The 14,587-nt window shown below is 37.8% G+C and overlaps 1 protein-coding gene across 1 annotated transcript; it reads left to right on the top strand.

Annotated features, from left to right (window-relative positions):
- The first annotated feature begins 321 nt into the window (after positions 1–321).
- On the top strand, positions 322–12,035 carry LOC100751687 (ferritin light chain 1-like). The gene is made up of 2 exons (XM_035438831.1): positions 322–492; positions 11,409–12,035. The coding sequence occupies exons 1-2, from the start codon at positions 322–324 to the stop codon at positions 12,033–12,035; spliced, it is 798 nt and encodes a 265-aa protein (XP_035294722.1).
- The last annotated feature ends 2,552 nt before the right edge of the window (positions 12,036–14,587 follow it).

Here is a 14,587-nt window from a genome sequence, read left to right as displayed (position 1 = left end):
AAGGTAATGTATTACTAATGTTTATTCTAAGATAGGCTTAGGAGGGGTTTTATATTCTTCTGATACTTTCAGCTTCTTCATGGTATTCTGTAGATATTTGGGCAATGACAGGAGTCATCACGAATACATATTACAGCAGCATCTGAAAGATAAGCATCAATGAGCTGGTCTATTTTGGCTATAAATTATCTCACTCTGTCACTGGAAGGAATCTTAGAATATCCTTGTTAATAAAAAAGAATACATAAGGATGGGAAATGGATCCAGCTTACTATGAATGGAAATAGCTTATTAAGCTATGGACCAGTTATGCTGTGATCCATGCCACGACCTGTAAAGTCCATGAAGTCACCACCACTCACTGGATTTGATGGAAATTGGAATTTTACCCTACACATAATGAAGACTGTACAGAGCACAGATGCTGAGTGCCATGACATACAGGGTTTCTTGAATGATCTAATTGTTCCTCTAGCAGTAATATTATTTATGGTAAGTTATGAATATAAATATATTTATCATTTTGGCTTTGGGCAGCACTTGTCATTTTTTTCCTAAGAAATTACTTTTTTATTAGTTCCAATTAGAAACAATCCTGCTTCACATGTCAATCCCTTCTCCCTCTCCCTCTTTTCCTCCTTCACTCCCCACCAGCACCCCACCTCATCCCCCCTCTGCTCCCCAGGGAGGGTAAGGCCCTCCATAGGGTTCCTCAAAGTCTATCATATCATCCTGAGCAGGGCCTAGGCCCTCCCATATGTGTCCAGGCTGAGAGAGCATCCCTCCACATGGAATGGGCTCCCAAAGTCCTTTATAACACCAGGGATAAATACTGATCTACTGCAAGAGGCCCCATAGAGTTCCGAGGCCTCCTCATTGAATTCCACATTCAGGGGTATGGATCAGTTCCATGGTGGCCTCCCAGACATCAGTCTGGGGTCCATGTGCTCCCCCTTGTTCAGGTCAGCTGATTCTGTGGGTTTCACCAGCCCTGTCTTGACCTCTTTGCTCTTTACTCCTCCCAATCTGCAACTGCGTTCCAGAGTTCAGTTCAGTGTTTAGCTGTGGGTGTCTGCCTCTGCTTCCATCAGCCACTGGATGAAGGCTCTAGGATGGCATATAAGGTAGTTATCAGTCTCATTATAGGGGAAGGGCATTTATGGTAGCCTCTCCACTATTGCTTAGATTATCATTTGGTGTCATCCTTGTTGATCTCTAGAAATCTCCTTAGTGCCAGATCTCACCTCAAACCTATAATGGCCCCCTCTGTTATGGTATCTCTCATCCTGCTCTCCTCTATTATTCTCCCAACTCAACTTTCCTTCCTCACCTCTCCTCTTCTCCTCCTCTCATTCTGCCAGCTCCCTCTCTCCTACCCTTATGCTCCCAATTAGCCCAGGAGATCCTGTCCCTTCCCCTTCTTCGGGGTCCATGTATTCTTCTCTTAGAGTCCTCCTTTGTTTCTAGTTGCTTTTGTAATGTGGATTGTAGGCTGCTAATCCTCTGCTTTATGCTTAAAATTCATATACGAGTGAGTACATACCATGTTTGTCTTTTTGTGACTGTGTTACTTCACTCAGGATGTTTCTTCTAGTTCCATCCATTTGCCTGTGAATTTCAAGGTTCCATTGCTTTTTTCCCACTGAATAGTACTCCATTGTGTAAACGTACCATATTTTCTCTATCCATTCTTTAGTTGAAGGGCATCTAGGTTGCTTCCAGGTTCTGTCTATTACAAACAACACTGCTATGAACATAGCTGAACATATGTCCTTGTTGTATGAATGTGCATTCTTTGGATATGTGCCCAAGAGAGGAATTTCTGCATCTTGGAGTAGACTGATTCCCATTTTCCTGAGAAACTGCCTTACTGATTTCCAAAGTGGTTTTACAAGTTTGCACTCCCACCAGCAATGGAGGAGTGTTCCTTTTTCTCCACATCCTCTCCAGCATAGACTGTAATTGGTGTCACTTGTCATTTTTTTATCTAACAAAAAATGCCACCAAAATTGTACTAACATGATCAAAGTAGTGAATTTCTATTTCTTAAAAAAAGCTTTTACAAACTATTCATGGAATTTGCTATTTAATGATGAAGAGTATGTGTGGGGTTTCACACACAGAGTGATGTAACTGTACAAACAACCAAAGATATAAAAATAATGAAATATTAACATTGACATAAGAATTAATAGTTTTGTTAAGAAGATTGTACCCATAGAGATCAATTACACAGAGGAGCACAGAACGTGCCTTTATATATGACCTTATATTTAAGTATATTTTATTTGTGTCAATTGCTCTTCTAGAGTATCTTTACTCTTTTTGATGTAGTTTCTTGCATACCTATGCAACAATAGTTATTGTCAGCTCTACTTGCTGAACCTTGCATTCAATAAATGACACCAGTCTTTTTACATCCTGCTATCAGATGGTTGAAATAGAAAATGACTTATTTGTTCTATAACAGTTTGATGTTATCACACTTCTTATAGAAGTTAAAGAAGGCGTAGGGAGTCCATCACACAGTGGAAACTCCTGACATTTCTATGAATGATATTGTACACCCAGTTGGAACACTCAATATTGTTCATATCATTTGTTTTCCATGGTAATATACATACATATTTTGGGGACAAAACATTTTTCTCAGTAAAGTAAAAGGGATATTCTGAAATTGATTGTGGAACAATTTTCTTTAAAAACAGCAAAGTTCTGACAGTGAAAGCAGAAGCTATAGTTTGAAAAAAATTACCACTATTTTGCTATATACACCAGCATCTACAGAATTTAGTGACATTAAACAATACTATAACCCGGTAGCTTCTATTTGTCTTCTTTCCTATTTTTCTATTTTCTCTTCTTTCCTTCTCCTCCTCTTTTTCTGTTTTGAGACAAGATCTTATAGTACAGCCTGGGATAATCTAGGACTTGCCATGTATCCCAGGTTGGCCATGGGCTTTAAAATAGCTATTCCTCAGTCTTCTATGTGCTGAGATTATAGACATGCACCACCACAGCCAGTCCACATTTCTCCTTTGTGCTACTTGTCATTAGGTTTACAGTGATGCTTAAAACATTTTTAAAAAAATTTTCTCTTCCATTTCCCCTTTTATTGAAAATAGATTCTTTTCTCATACAATATATCCTGATTATAGTTTCTTCTCTCTTTGCCCTTCCCAGTTCCTCCCAACTTTCCCTACCCTTCAGGTCCACTCCGTTTCTGTCTTTCATTAGAAAAGAACAGGTTTCTAAGAAACAGCACCCAAACATGACAGAATAAAATAAGATTAAGCAAAATAAAATAAGATTAAATAAGATTAAGCAATAACTATCATATTGAAGTTGGTACCATCAACCAAACAGGAGAAAAAGATTTCCAAGAATAAGCACAAGAGTCAGAAACCCACTTGTTCACATAGTCAGGAGTACCCCCCACAAACACTAAGCTAATAACTGTACACACACACACACACACACACACACACACACACACACACACACACACACACACACACACACAGGACATGGTACACACTCATGTGTAGGTCCTATGCTTGCTGCTTCAGTCTCTGTTAGTTCATATGCACCTTATTGGTTGATTCAGAGGGCCCTGTAAACCTCATGTCCTCCATCCCTTTTGGCTCTTACAATCTTTCTGCCTCTTCTGGAGGATTCCCTGAGCTTGGAGGGGAGGTATTTAATGGAGACCACCCATTTACACTTTCTCCCCATTTATGTCTGTCTGTGGGTCTCTGCATTGTTCCCATCTGCTGCCCGAGGAAGTCTCTCTGATGATGAATAGATAAGACATTGTTCTATGAGTATATCAGGATATCATTAAGAGTCATTTCATTGGTACTTAAAAAAAAAGACCAGTAATGCTTGGCTTTGAACTAGGTCTCTAGGTATTTTAGCCTCTGATTCTTGGTCATCCAAGCAGTATCAGGCATGGGTTCCCTCTTCAAAGTGGGCTTTAGTCAAATCAGACATGGGTTGGTTACTTTCACAAGTTCTGTGCCACCATTGCCCCAGTGTATTTTTCCAGAAGGACAGATTGTAGGTTAGAAGTTTTGCCACTGGCTGTTGTCCACTTTTCTCTATCATGACCCTGAAGAGTACATTCCTGAACAGAAGAGTGGGTGAGTGCTCCATGTAGGCACCAGCCCAACTTCTCTGTGTTCAATGAGTTTGCGCATACTCAGAATGGGATCCAGTGTCAGTTTGAGAAGAGCAACTCTTTGTCTTTGCAACAGCCTGGGTTGTTTGATAATTTTGATGGGACTCCCTTCTTGAACAATGCAACTGAATGCAACCCAGTCCTTCACTGAAAGCCTTGCCTGGCAACATAGATCGCCAAATTGAGAGGCTGTGTCCTTTGTTAGTAGGAGTCCTCATTAAGATTACCTTCACATATTTCCAGTAATTTCTCCTGCACTAGCTTTCCACACTAAAGACCCCAGATTCCATTCCAGTCATCTCTCCTACTCTCTCACTCAACCAACCCCATCTCTCACCATACCTATTCCACCCTCAGTCCCTATCTGTGCCCATTCCACTCACACAATCTATTCTATTTTCTGTTCCCTGAGAGAGCTATGCACCCCCCAGATCCCTCCTCTTTACCTAACATCTCTGGGTCTATGGATTGTAGATTAGTTATCCACTTACAAGGAAATAGATATCATATTTATATTTTGGGGTCTGGAGGGACCTCAGGTTGATTTTTTCTAGTTCCATCTATTCACCTGCAAATTTTATGATGTCATTTTTTTTAAAAAACAGCTGAGTAATAATCCATTATGTATATGTATCATATTTTCTTTATCCATTCTTCTGTTGAGGGTCATTTAGGTTGTTTCCAGTTTCTGGCTATTATGAATAAAGCTGCAATGAGCATGGTTGGGCAAGTGTCCTTGTGGCAGAATGGCATGTCCATAGATATATGCCCAGGAGTGGTATAGCTGGTCTTGAGGTACATCAATTCCAAACTTTCTTAGGAATTGCTATAATGATTTCCATAGTGTTGTACAAGTTTGCACTCCAACCAGTAATGGATGAGTGCTTCCCTTGTTCCATATCCTTGCCAGCATGAATTGTTACTTGTGTTATTGATCTTATCTATTCTAACAGGTCTCGGATAGAAACTCAAAGTCATTTGCATTTCCCTGATGGCTAAAGTTGTTGAGCATGTCTTTGTTTCTCATCCATTGGTGACTCCTCTATTGAGAATTATCTGTTAGATCTGTACTCTATTTTTAAATTGGATTATTTGGTGTTTTGACATCCACGTGTTCAAGTTCTTTATATATTTTGGTTATTAGTTCTCTATTAGAGGTGGAGTTGGCAAAAATCTCTTCCCATTGTGTAGACTGTCACTTTGTCCAAATACCTCTGTCTTTTACCATAGAGAAGACTTTTTGTTTCATGAAATCCAATTTACTGTTGATCTTAGTGCCAATGCCATGGTCTTCTCCTCTGCCCATCAGTTCAAGGATATTCCTCACTTTATTTTCTACTAGGTCCACTGTATCTAGTTTTACATCGAGGTTTTTTTGATATACTTCGACATGAGTTTTATACAGGGTGATAACTATGGATCTGTTTGTATTTTCCTACATGCAGATATCAAGCTTGAACTGCACCCTTTATTGAATTTTTTTTCATTTTTTTTTGGTGTGTATTTCTATCTTCATTATCACAAATAAGGTGTCCATAGGTATATGGATAATGCCTGGTTCTTCAGTTCCATTCCATTGATCAATGGGTCTATTTTTATGCCAGTTCCATGCTGTTTTTTTCTTTCAATTGTAGCTCTGTAGCATAACTTAAAATCAGAATGGTGATACCTACAGCAGTTCTATTATGATTCATAATTGTTTTAGCTGCCCTGGGCTTTTGATTTTCCATATGAAGTTGAGAATTGTACTGTCAAAATATGTAAAGAATTGTGTTGGAATTTTGGCGGAGATTGCACTGAGTCTGTAGATTGCTTTTGGTAGCATGACCATTTTTACTATATTAATCTTACTGATCCATGAGCATAGGAGATATTTCCATTTTCTGATATCTTCTTCAATTTCTTTCTTCAAAGACTTGAAGTTTTTATCATATTAATCTTTCACTTGCTTAGTTAGAGTTACCCCAAAGTATACATGTTTGATACTATTGTGAAAGCTGTCATTTCCTTCATTTCTTTCACAATCTGCTTATCATATGTATGTAGGAGGGCTACTGTTTGTTGTAAATTAAACTTATATTCATTTACACTTCGATAAAAGTGTTTATCAGCTGTAGTTCCAGAGTGGAATTTTTAAAGTCACTTATGTATATTATTATATCATCTGCATATAAAGATACTTGGACTTCTTCCTTTCCAATTTGTGTTCCCTTGATTTCCTTCTGTTGTCTTCTTGCACTAGCAAAGACTCTAAGTATTATATTGAATAGATACAGAGAGAATGGACGGCCTTGTTTTGTTCCTGATTTTGGTGGGATTGCTTTGTGTTTCTCCCCATTTAAGTTGATGCAAACTATATGAGGCATGTCCCTTGTATCCCTAATTTCTCCCTGACTTTTATCTTGAAGGGGTGTTGGATTATGTCAAATTCCTTTTCTGTATCTAATGGAATGATCATGTAGTATTTTTCTTTCAGTTTGTTTACATAGTGAATTACATTGATAGATTTTCATACATTGAGTCATCTCAATGTATCTCTGAGATGAAGTCTACTTAATTATGGTAAATGATCTTTTAGATGTGTTCTTGGATTTGTTTTGAAAGTATTTCATTGAGAATCTTGCAACTATGTACATAAGGGAAATTGATCTGTAATTTTCTTTCTTTGTTGCATCTTTATGTGGTTTGGGCATCACTGTGGCTTCATAGAATGAATTTGGCAATGTTCCTTCAGTTTCTATTTTGTGGAATAATTTGAGGAGCATTTGCGTTATTTCTTCTTGGAATTTTTGGCCCTGGGCTTTTATTGATTCTGGGTTTTCAATGACTGTTTCTATTTCACTAGTTTTTAGGTCTGTTTAAATTGCTTATCTGATCTTGATTTAACTTTTGTAAGTGTTACCCTTCAAGAAAACTAACTATTTCTTTTAGATATTCCAATTTTTGTGGTATACAGGTTTTTAAAAAATATGCCATTATGATTCTCTGGATTTCCTCAGTGTCTGTTGTTATGTCCCCATTTTCATTTCTGATTTTGTTAGTTTGGCTATTCTCTCTGTCTTTTAGTTAGTTTGGATAAGGGTTTTTCTTTTTTGTTGATTTCTAAAGGACCAACTGTTTGTTTCATTGATTTTTTATTGTTCTCTTTGCTTCTTTTTTTTATTGATTTCATCTCTCAGTTTATTTATTGCCATTTACTTCTCTGACTGATCACTCCTCTTCTTTATGTTCTAGAGCTTTCAATTGTGTTGCTTAGTAGATAGTATGATATATCTCCAAGGTGTTTTTTTTGTGTGTGTGTGTGTGTGTAGGTACTTAGTGCTATGAACTTACTCTTAGAATAGCCTTATTGTATCTCCCAAGCTTCATATGATGTTATTCGTCTTCATTGAATTCCAGCAAGTCTTTAATTTCCTTAGTTTTTGACTTGGCCAGTTTTTCATTTGGTAAAGGGTTGTTCAGTTACCTTGAGTTTGTAAGCTTTCTGTTGATTATGTTGTTGTTGATATCTAACTTTAATCTCTCGTGGTCTGACAGGATGCAGGGAGTTATTTCAATTTTCTTGTATCTGTTGAGACTTTCTTTGTTTCTATGTATGTTGTTTCTTTTGGAAAAAGTTCCATGGGGTGCAGAGAAGAAATTATATTCTTTATTTTTGGGTGGAATAGTTTGCAAATATCTGTTAGGTTCATTTGGTTTATAACATTTGTTAGTTCCAGTATTTCTCTGTTTAGTTTTTGTCTGTATAACCTATTTGTAAGAGCAGAGTACTGAAATCTGCCTCTGTAAGTGTGTGAGGGTCAATATGTGGTTTTAGCTATAGTAGTGCTTCTTTTACAAACTTGGTTACCCTTTTGTTTGGGGCATACATGATAAGAATTGAAATGTCATCTTGGTGTATTTTTCCTTTGATGAGTATGTAGTGTCCTTCTTATATATTTTGATTAGTTTGGGTTTGGTATATCTTTATAGATACTAAAAAGTCCACACCAGCTTGCTTCGTAGGTTCATTTGCTTGAAATATATTTTCAAACCTTTACTCTGAGATGATTATTATCCTAGATGTTGAAGTATGTTTCTTTTATGCAACAGAGTTTTCCTTCTCCCACCTTCTATAGAACTGGATTAGTATATAGACATTTTTAAAATTTGATTTTATCATGGGATATCTCATATTTACTGTTTATGGTGATTGAAAGCTTTTCTGGGTACAGTAATCTGGGTGTCATCGGAGTCTGCAGGACATCTTTCCAGGCCACTCTAGCTCTTAGATCCTCCACTGAGAAGTCAGGTGCAGTTCCAATAAGTCTGATTTTATGTTACTGGTTTTTTCCCTGGCAGCTTTTAATATTCTTTCTTTGTTATATATGTACAGCATCTTGATTATTATGTAACAAGGGCACTTTCTTTTCTTGTCCAATCTATTTTTTGTACTTTTTTAGGCATATCCTTCTTCAGGTTACCAGAATTTTATTTTATGAGCTTGTTGAAGGCATTTTCTGGGCCTTTTATCTGGGATTATTTTCCTTTCTCTATTCCTATTGTTCTTAGGTTTCATCTTTTCATAATGTCCCAGATTTTTCTGGATATTTTGTATCAGGAAATTTTTAGAGTTAACATTTTCTTTGACCAACGTCATTTCTTCTATGGTATCTTCAGTGTCTGAGATTCTCTCTTCCATTATTTTTACTCTGTTGGTGAAGCTTGCCTCTGTAGTTCGTGTTTGAATTCCTAAATTTTTCATTTTTAGAATTCTCTTAGTTTGTGTTTTCTTTATTACTTTTGCCTTAGTCATTGTCTATTGTTGTGAAGAGAAACCATGACCACAGCAACTCTTATAAAGGAAATAAAGGAAAACAATTAATTGGGACTTTCTTTCTTTCTTTCTTTCTTTCTTTCTTTCTTTCTTTCTTTCTTCTTCCTTTCTTTTGTCTTTTTTTTTAATCTTCCAGGTTAGAGTCCATCAGGGAAGGAAGTCAAGCAGGAGCTTGAAGCCACAGAGGCACACTGCTTACTGGCTTTCTCAATTTTCTTATACAACATATGACACATACCCAGGGGTGGCACCACTTACAGTGAGCTTGGCCCTTTTTATCAATTATCATTCCAGAAAATGCCCCTACAATGTTCTGCCTGCATGTATCCCTGCAGGCTGGAAGAGGGCACCAGATCTCATTATAGATGGTTGTGAGCCGCCATGTGGTTGCTGGGAATTAAAATCAGGAACTCTGGAAGAACAGTCAGTGTTTTTAACCTCTGAGCCATCTCGCCAGCTAATTGGGGCTTTCTTATAGTTTCATAGGTTTAGTTCATTAGCAACATGGTGGGCAGCATATGCTGGTGCCATACAGGCAGACATGGTGCTGGATAGGAAAAGAGAGTTGGACATTTGGATCCCCAGATAACAGAAAGAGAGAGTCCCTGAGATTGCTTGGTGTTTTGAAACCTCAAAGCCCACTTCCAGTGACATACTTACTTCATAAGTCCATATATCCTAATAGTGCCACTCTCTGGTTATGGGGCATTTAAATCTATTACCAATGGAGGTCAATTCTTATTCAAAACACCACAGCTTCTATTTCCATTTTCAGGTGTTGAACATCTTTTTTCCATTTCCTTCAGCTGTTGGTGTTTGCTTTCTCCAAGGGAATTATTCATTTTCCAGTGGTTTGTTTGTGTTTTCATGGATTTTTTAAGGGGATTTATTCATTTCATTTTAAGGGCCTCTATTATCTTCATATAGTTGGTTTTAAGTCTTTTTCCTTGTGCTTTAGCTATTTTGGAACATCCAGGGCCTGCTGTGATAGGATAAATGGGCTTTAGTGGAGATATATTGTCCTGATTGTTATTGATTGTGTTTTATTCTTTTGTCCAGCCATCTGGGTTTCAGGTGATTATAGGTATAGGTGCTGATTTCTGGGTTTGTCTTTGTTAGGTGGGTGTTTTGTTCCTTGATTTCTGTTTTCTCTCTTGATTTTCAGAGAATATGATGGATGTGTGTTGCCTTTTTTGCTGGCCTGAGCAGCTGGTGTGATCACAGGGAATGTCTGCTGGTGTTGGAGGCTGGTGTGATCACAGGGAATGTCTGCTGGTGTTGGAGGCAGGGATTCTGGGATGAGCTAGGGGAAAGAAGTTTGGAGGAGAAGATCTTTGTGAGCTTTTGCAGAGGGTCAGAGAGGGAAGGGAGACTGCAGCTGGTTTCTGCTACAGAGTTGAGGGCAGGGGTTGGATCTCAGGGGCGTTAGGAGAGGTGTGGGTCCACCTTCAGCCTACTTGTTGACCCGGGCTGCTTACAAATCTTAAGAGAACTTCTTTGGCAATAAACTTGCTTAACTTTCGTGATTAGACATTTCACTGAACCACATCCTAAATTTTGATTTCATGCTTTTTCAAAATAATCTGAAAAATTTAATCAACATTGTAATAAGCAGAGTTCCCAACATGTTAGCACATTTAAAACTTCTAGCTAATTGTAGGGAGTGTAAACTTTTCTGACACTATGACATTGTCACTTTTTGCCAGCAGCAGAATGTAACACATTGATTTATAATCTCAAATAGAGTGTATGATTTAAATTCAAATTTCTGTAAGTGCATATTGAAGTTCCTTGACTTGTGAGAAGAATCTTTTGATGGCACTTCTATTTTTAATTCGATAAATTTATATCATGTGCCAGAATGGAATAAAACTGAAAGCTATGATTTCACAGCCTTCAACTTTGGCAAAGCATTAAAAAAATCATAAAGGGAAATGACTTATTTGATTAGGTTTGTCTTGTAAAAAAATTTTTTTTTTACAGGAAAGTGATTTGAAAAGTACTTCTTGAGCTTAAAAGACTGTACCTGTGAAAATATTTGTGTTGAAGTGTTCACACGTTTCAGGAAAGGGATTGTCATTGATAATATGCTCTATTAGACACGAATTATAATGACTTTACAAAACCTCTCAGAACCAATAGCGAGATTTCTTAACACCTTATGGATTTCAGAGAAACATTCTGTGTAGTTGTCAGTAATTTCAAAACATTGAAGATAAATGAAGACAATTTCATGAAAACAACTATAAAATAATAAGATTATACAAATAAATTATTTAGAAAAATACCAAGTTGTGGAATTAGAGACAATTTGCTTTTAAGAAATGATGACTAGGGGAGCAGCTTTGGAGGTCCCGTAGATCTGGAGACCCGGGGCCTCCTCTCTGTTAGCTTCCCTCCGCTTCTCTCCAGCCTCAGCCTTTGGGACCAGCTCCTCGCTGCCCTCTGCTCCTAGGACCAGCCAGCACCATCTCTTTGTGGTTAGCTCCACACAGCGGATCAGCCATTACCTCCCAGATTCCTCAGAATTACTCCACCGAAGTGGACGCTGCCATGAACCACCTGGTCAACCTGCACCTGCGGGCCTCCTACACCTACCTCTCTCTGGGCTACTACTTTGATCGGGATGACGCGGCTCTAGAGGGTGTGGGCCACTTCTGCGAACTGGCTGAGGAGAACCACGAGGGTACCCAGCGTCTCCTCAAGTTCCAGAACAACCACCGCGGCTGCACACTCTTCCAGGATGTTCAGAAGCCATCTCTAGATGAGTCCGGTAAAACCCAGGAGGCCATGGAAGCTGCCTTGTCCCTGGAGAAGAACCTGAACCAGGCCCTCTTGGATCTTCATTCCCTGGGTTCCGGTCGCACAGATCCTCATCTCTGTGATTTCCTGGATGAGGAGGAGAAACTCATCAAGAAGATGGGCCACCACCTGATCAACATCCGCAGGGTGGCTGACCCCCAGCCAGCGCAGACTGGTATGCAACAGCCTTCTCTGAGCGGGTATCTCTTTGAGCGGCTCACTCTCAAGCATGATTAGGAAGGAAGCCTCGCCTTCCAAGGGGCTCCCTCTGCTTTGCACCAGCCAGCCTCAGGACCTTCACCCCAACCTCTCAAGCCACTAGGCAGCTTTGTAACCGCCCTGGAGCCCCTCTCAGGTCTTGGACCAAGAAAAAAATAAAGCTTTTGAAACAGCAAAAAAAAAAAAAAAAAAGAAAGAAAGAAAGAAAAAGAATGACTAGGAAGATAGCTTTCATTTATTTGTTAATTTTATATAGTCAATATGAAATTTTAAAATTTTGTTTTGTGAATGTGTCTGTGCTATTTTAGTATTTAAGAAAATTTTATTTTCAAAAATAGTGTTAGGTAGTAGTATTTGAAGAGATAGTTAAAATATTAATTATTAATATTAGCTAGCAGTATAATGCTAATAGCTTGTTGGTCATTGATGTTTTTAAAATGTGATTTAAAATATATTAATGATTTGATTTCCTCAAGGGACTCTAAGTTTTGGTGATTGCTTGTATGATCTACAAAGACAAGACAAGGAGAGAAAGTCCTTAGTCTTGAGACCCGTCCTTGACCAACTAAGCAGTAAGTCTGCCAGTTCTATACCCAATCGGCATTTGTTTGTTTGTTTTTGCTTTGTTTCTTTCCTATTCTGTCTACACCCTTTACTTTTGAGTGTTAGTTGTTTAGTCACTGCTACATTTTTATAATTAGTAACTAGGTCATGGTGACATGGCACCTTGTTTTGACCTTGGGAGCCTTCCTTGACAAGTGTTATCTCAGAAGTCCATTGGCTTGGTTTTCTTCAAGGAGACTTGGTTTTGGGTCTGTTGATTCCATACTGGCTAGTGGTTTTCATAGCCTAAAAATTTTCTTTTCTAAGAATTACATTAAAAGTGTGTGTGTGTGCTCTGTGGTTTGTTGGCACACATGTCTTAGAGTATATGTGGAAGTCAGCAGACAGCTTTCAAAAGTCAGTTCTTCTCTTGTACCATGTAGGCTTGAAGAGCTGAACTCCCATCATCAAACTTGGCAGCTAGTGCTTTTGTGTGCTGTGCTGTTTTTCGAGTCCCATGGCTAGTTTTCATCATTATCAATTTAAAACATATTCATTGTGCATTTGTCTCCAATAGAATAAATATTTGGTAACTTTTCTCGTAGTGATAAGATGAACTGAGTTGTACTCCATTGTTAATGTAAAGGAGACAGTCAGATCAATACCTGTTAGTATTTTACCTTGTGAAAATATTTTAGTTCTGACCTGTCACTAGTTTGCTATCCTCCCACCTCAGACTTTGTAGTACATGGATGGATTCAGCTATACATCACCATACCTAGCTAATTTTAAAGCATAAATCTGCGGTCTTTAGGTTTTTTCCTGATCATCTTAATTTTAAGTAAAAATCTTTTGGTAGGCAACTATGAATTGAATTTATCAAGGACACAGTTGTGCCATGAAATTTAATTAACATGAGTTTGCTATCCCAGAAGATCAGTGAGGCTTCTATCTACTAGGATATTCCACGAAAATTACAGCTACAATTAGGATGAGGTTTATCTATGAAACTAATCTCTGTTTTTGTTTATCCCACAATTACTAAGCTTGGCTGTACATATTCTTCTTCTCATCTTGGAAGACTTTAGTGACTAGTTTTAGGAAAAGAGAGAACTACCTATAATGGTAACAAAACAAAACAAAAACCTGAGGTATATTTCTAGTACCATTAGTGCTTTTAAATGTAATATGAATCCCTCATGTGAAAGATCATAGCTTTTCTGAAGCAAGCAAAATATAACATCTTGCTGATGGCATCACATCACAGGAAATAACACTTTTTCATTCAACAGACTTATTAGGACAAGTGTTTTTACATGACTTCAATTGACTAAACTTTTATAACAAAATGCCTAAGTGTGTTGATTGAACTTAAACATAATTACATATGCTTTTATATGCTTTTGTCTTGGTGAGCTTATCTCATCATACCTTCCCTCACTTACAGGGCCTTGGGAAAGGAAGGGAGAAGCTACAGGAAAGGCTATATTCCATGCTGGGTTTGGCATTTAAGTATTGGCAGTGTCTATGAATGAATCATTTGCTAGCTGTCTATTCACATATATATGTCCCCATGAAGGTTGACGCTACTGGTGTCCACTGATTGGAACCCAAGTTTCTCCGTGGGTTAGATATGCCCATATACTTTTCTAGAAACAGCCTTACAGTGCTACTAATATCAAGCAAGGTGGTGTAAGTCATGTATGCTATATCTACTGACCAAAACCAGATTAACCTGCCATTTACAGTGGTGTTAGGTGATAGAACTGCTTTTGGAATCATTTTTACAAAGTAAGAAAACATTTGTGCTTGCTAACATGTCAAATTGTCTCTTATTCCTTATATATGATGTAGCAACATTATCAGTTAAAGCCACAGCATAAGAAAAATCTTATTGGTTAATTGTATTTATTTTCATTTTTCCAAACATAAACTGCTGAAAATGCTTTATATATACTTGTTCTATTGTGTGTAATTGAAAATGTTGCTAGATATTTGTTAATAGGACGATTAGTGAGTATTCATCA

This window comes from Cricetulus griseus, chromosome 2 (genome assembly GCF_003668045.3).
Source record: "Cricetulus griseus strain 17A/GY chromosome 2, alternate assembly CriGri-PICRH-1.0, whole genome shotgun sequence".
NCBI lineage: Eukaryota > Metazoa > Chordata > Mammalia > Rodentia > Cricetidae > Cricetulus > Cricetulus griseus.
The sequence above is the reverse complement of the archived record's forward strand: the minus strand, read 5'-3'. Positions and strand labels throughout refer to the sequence as shown.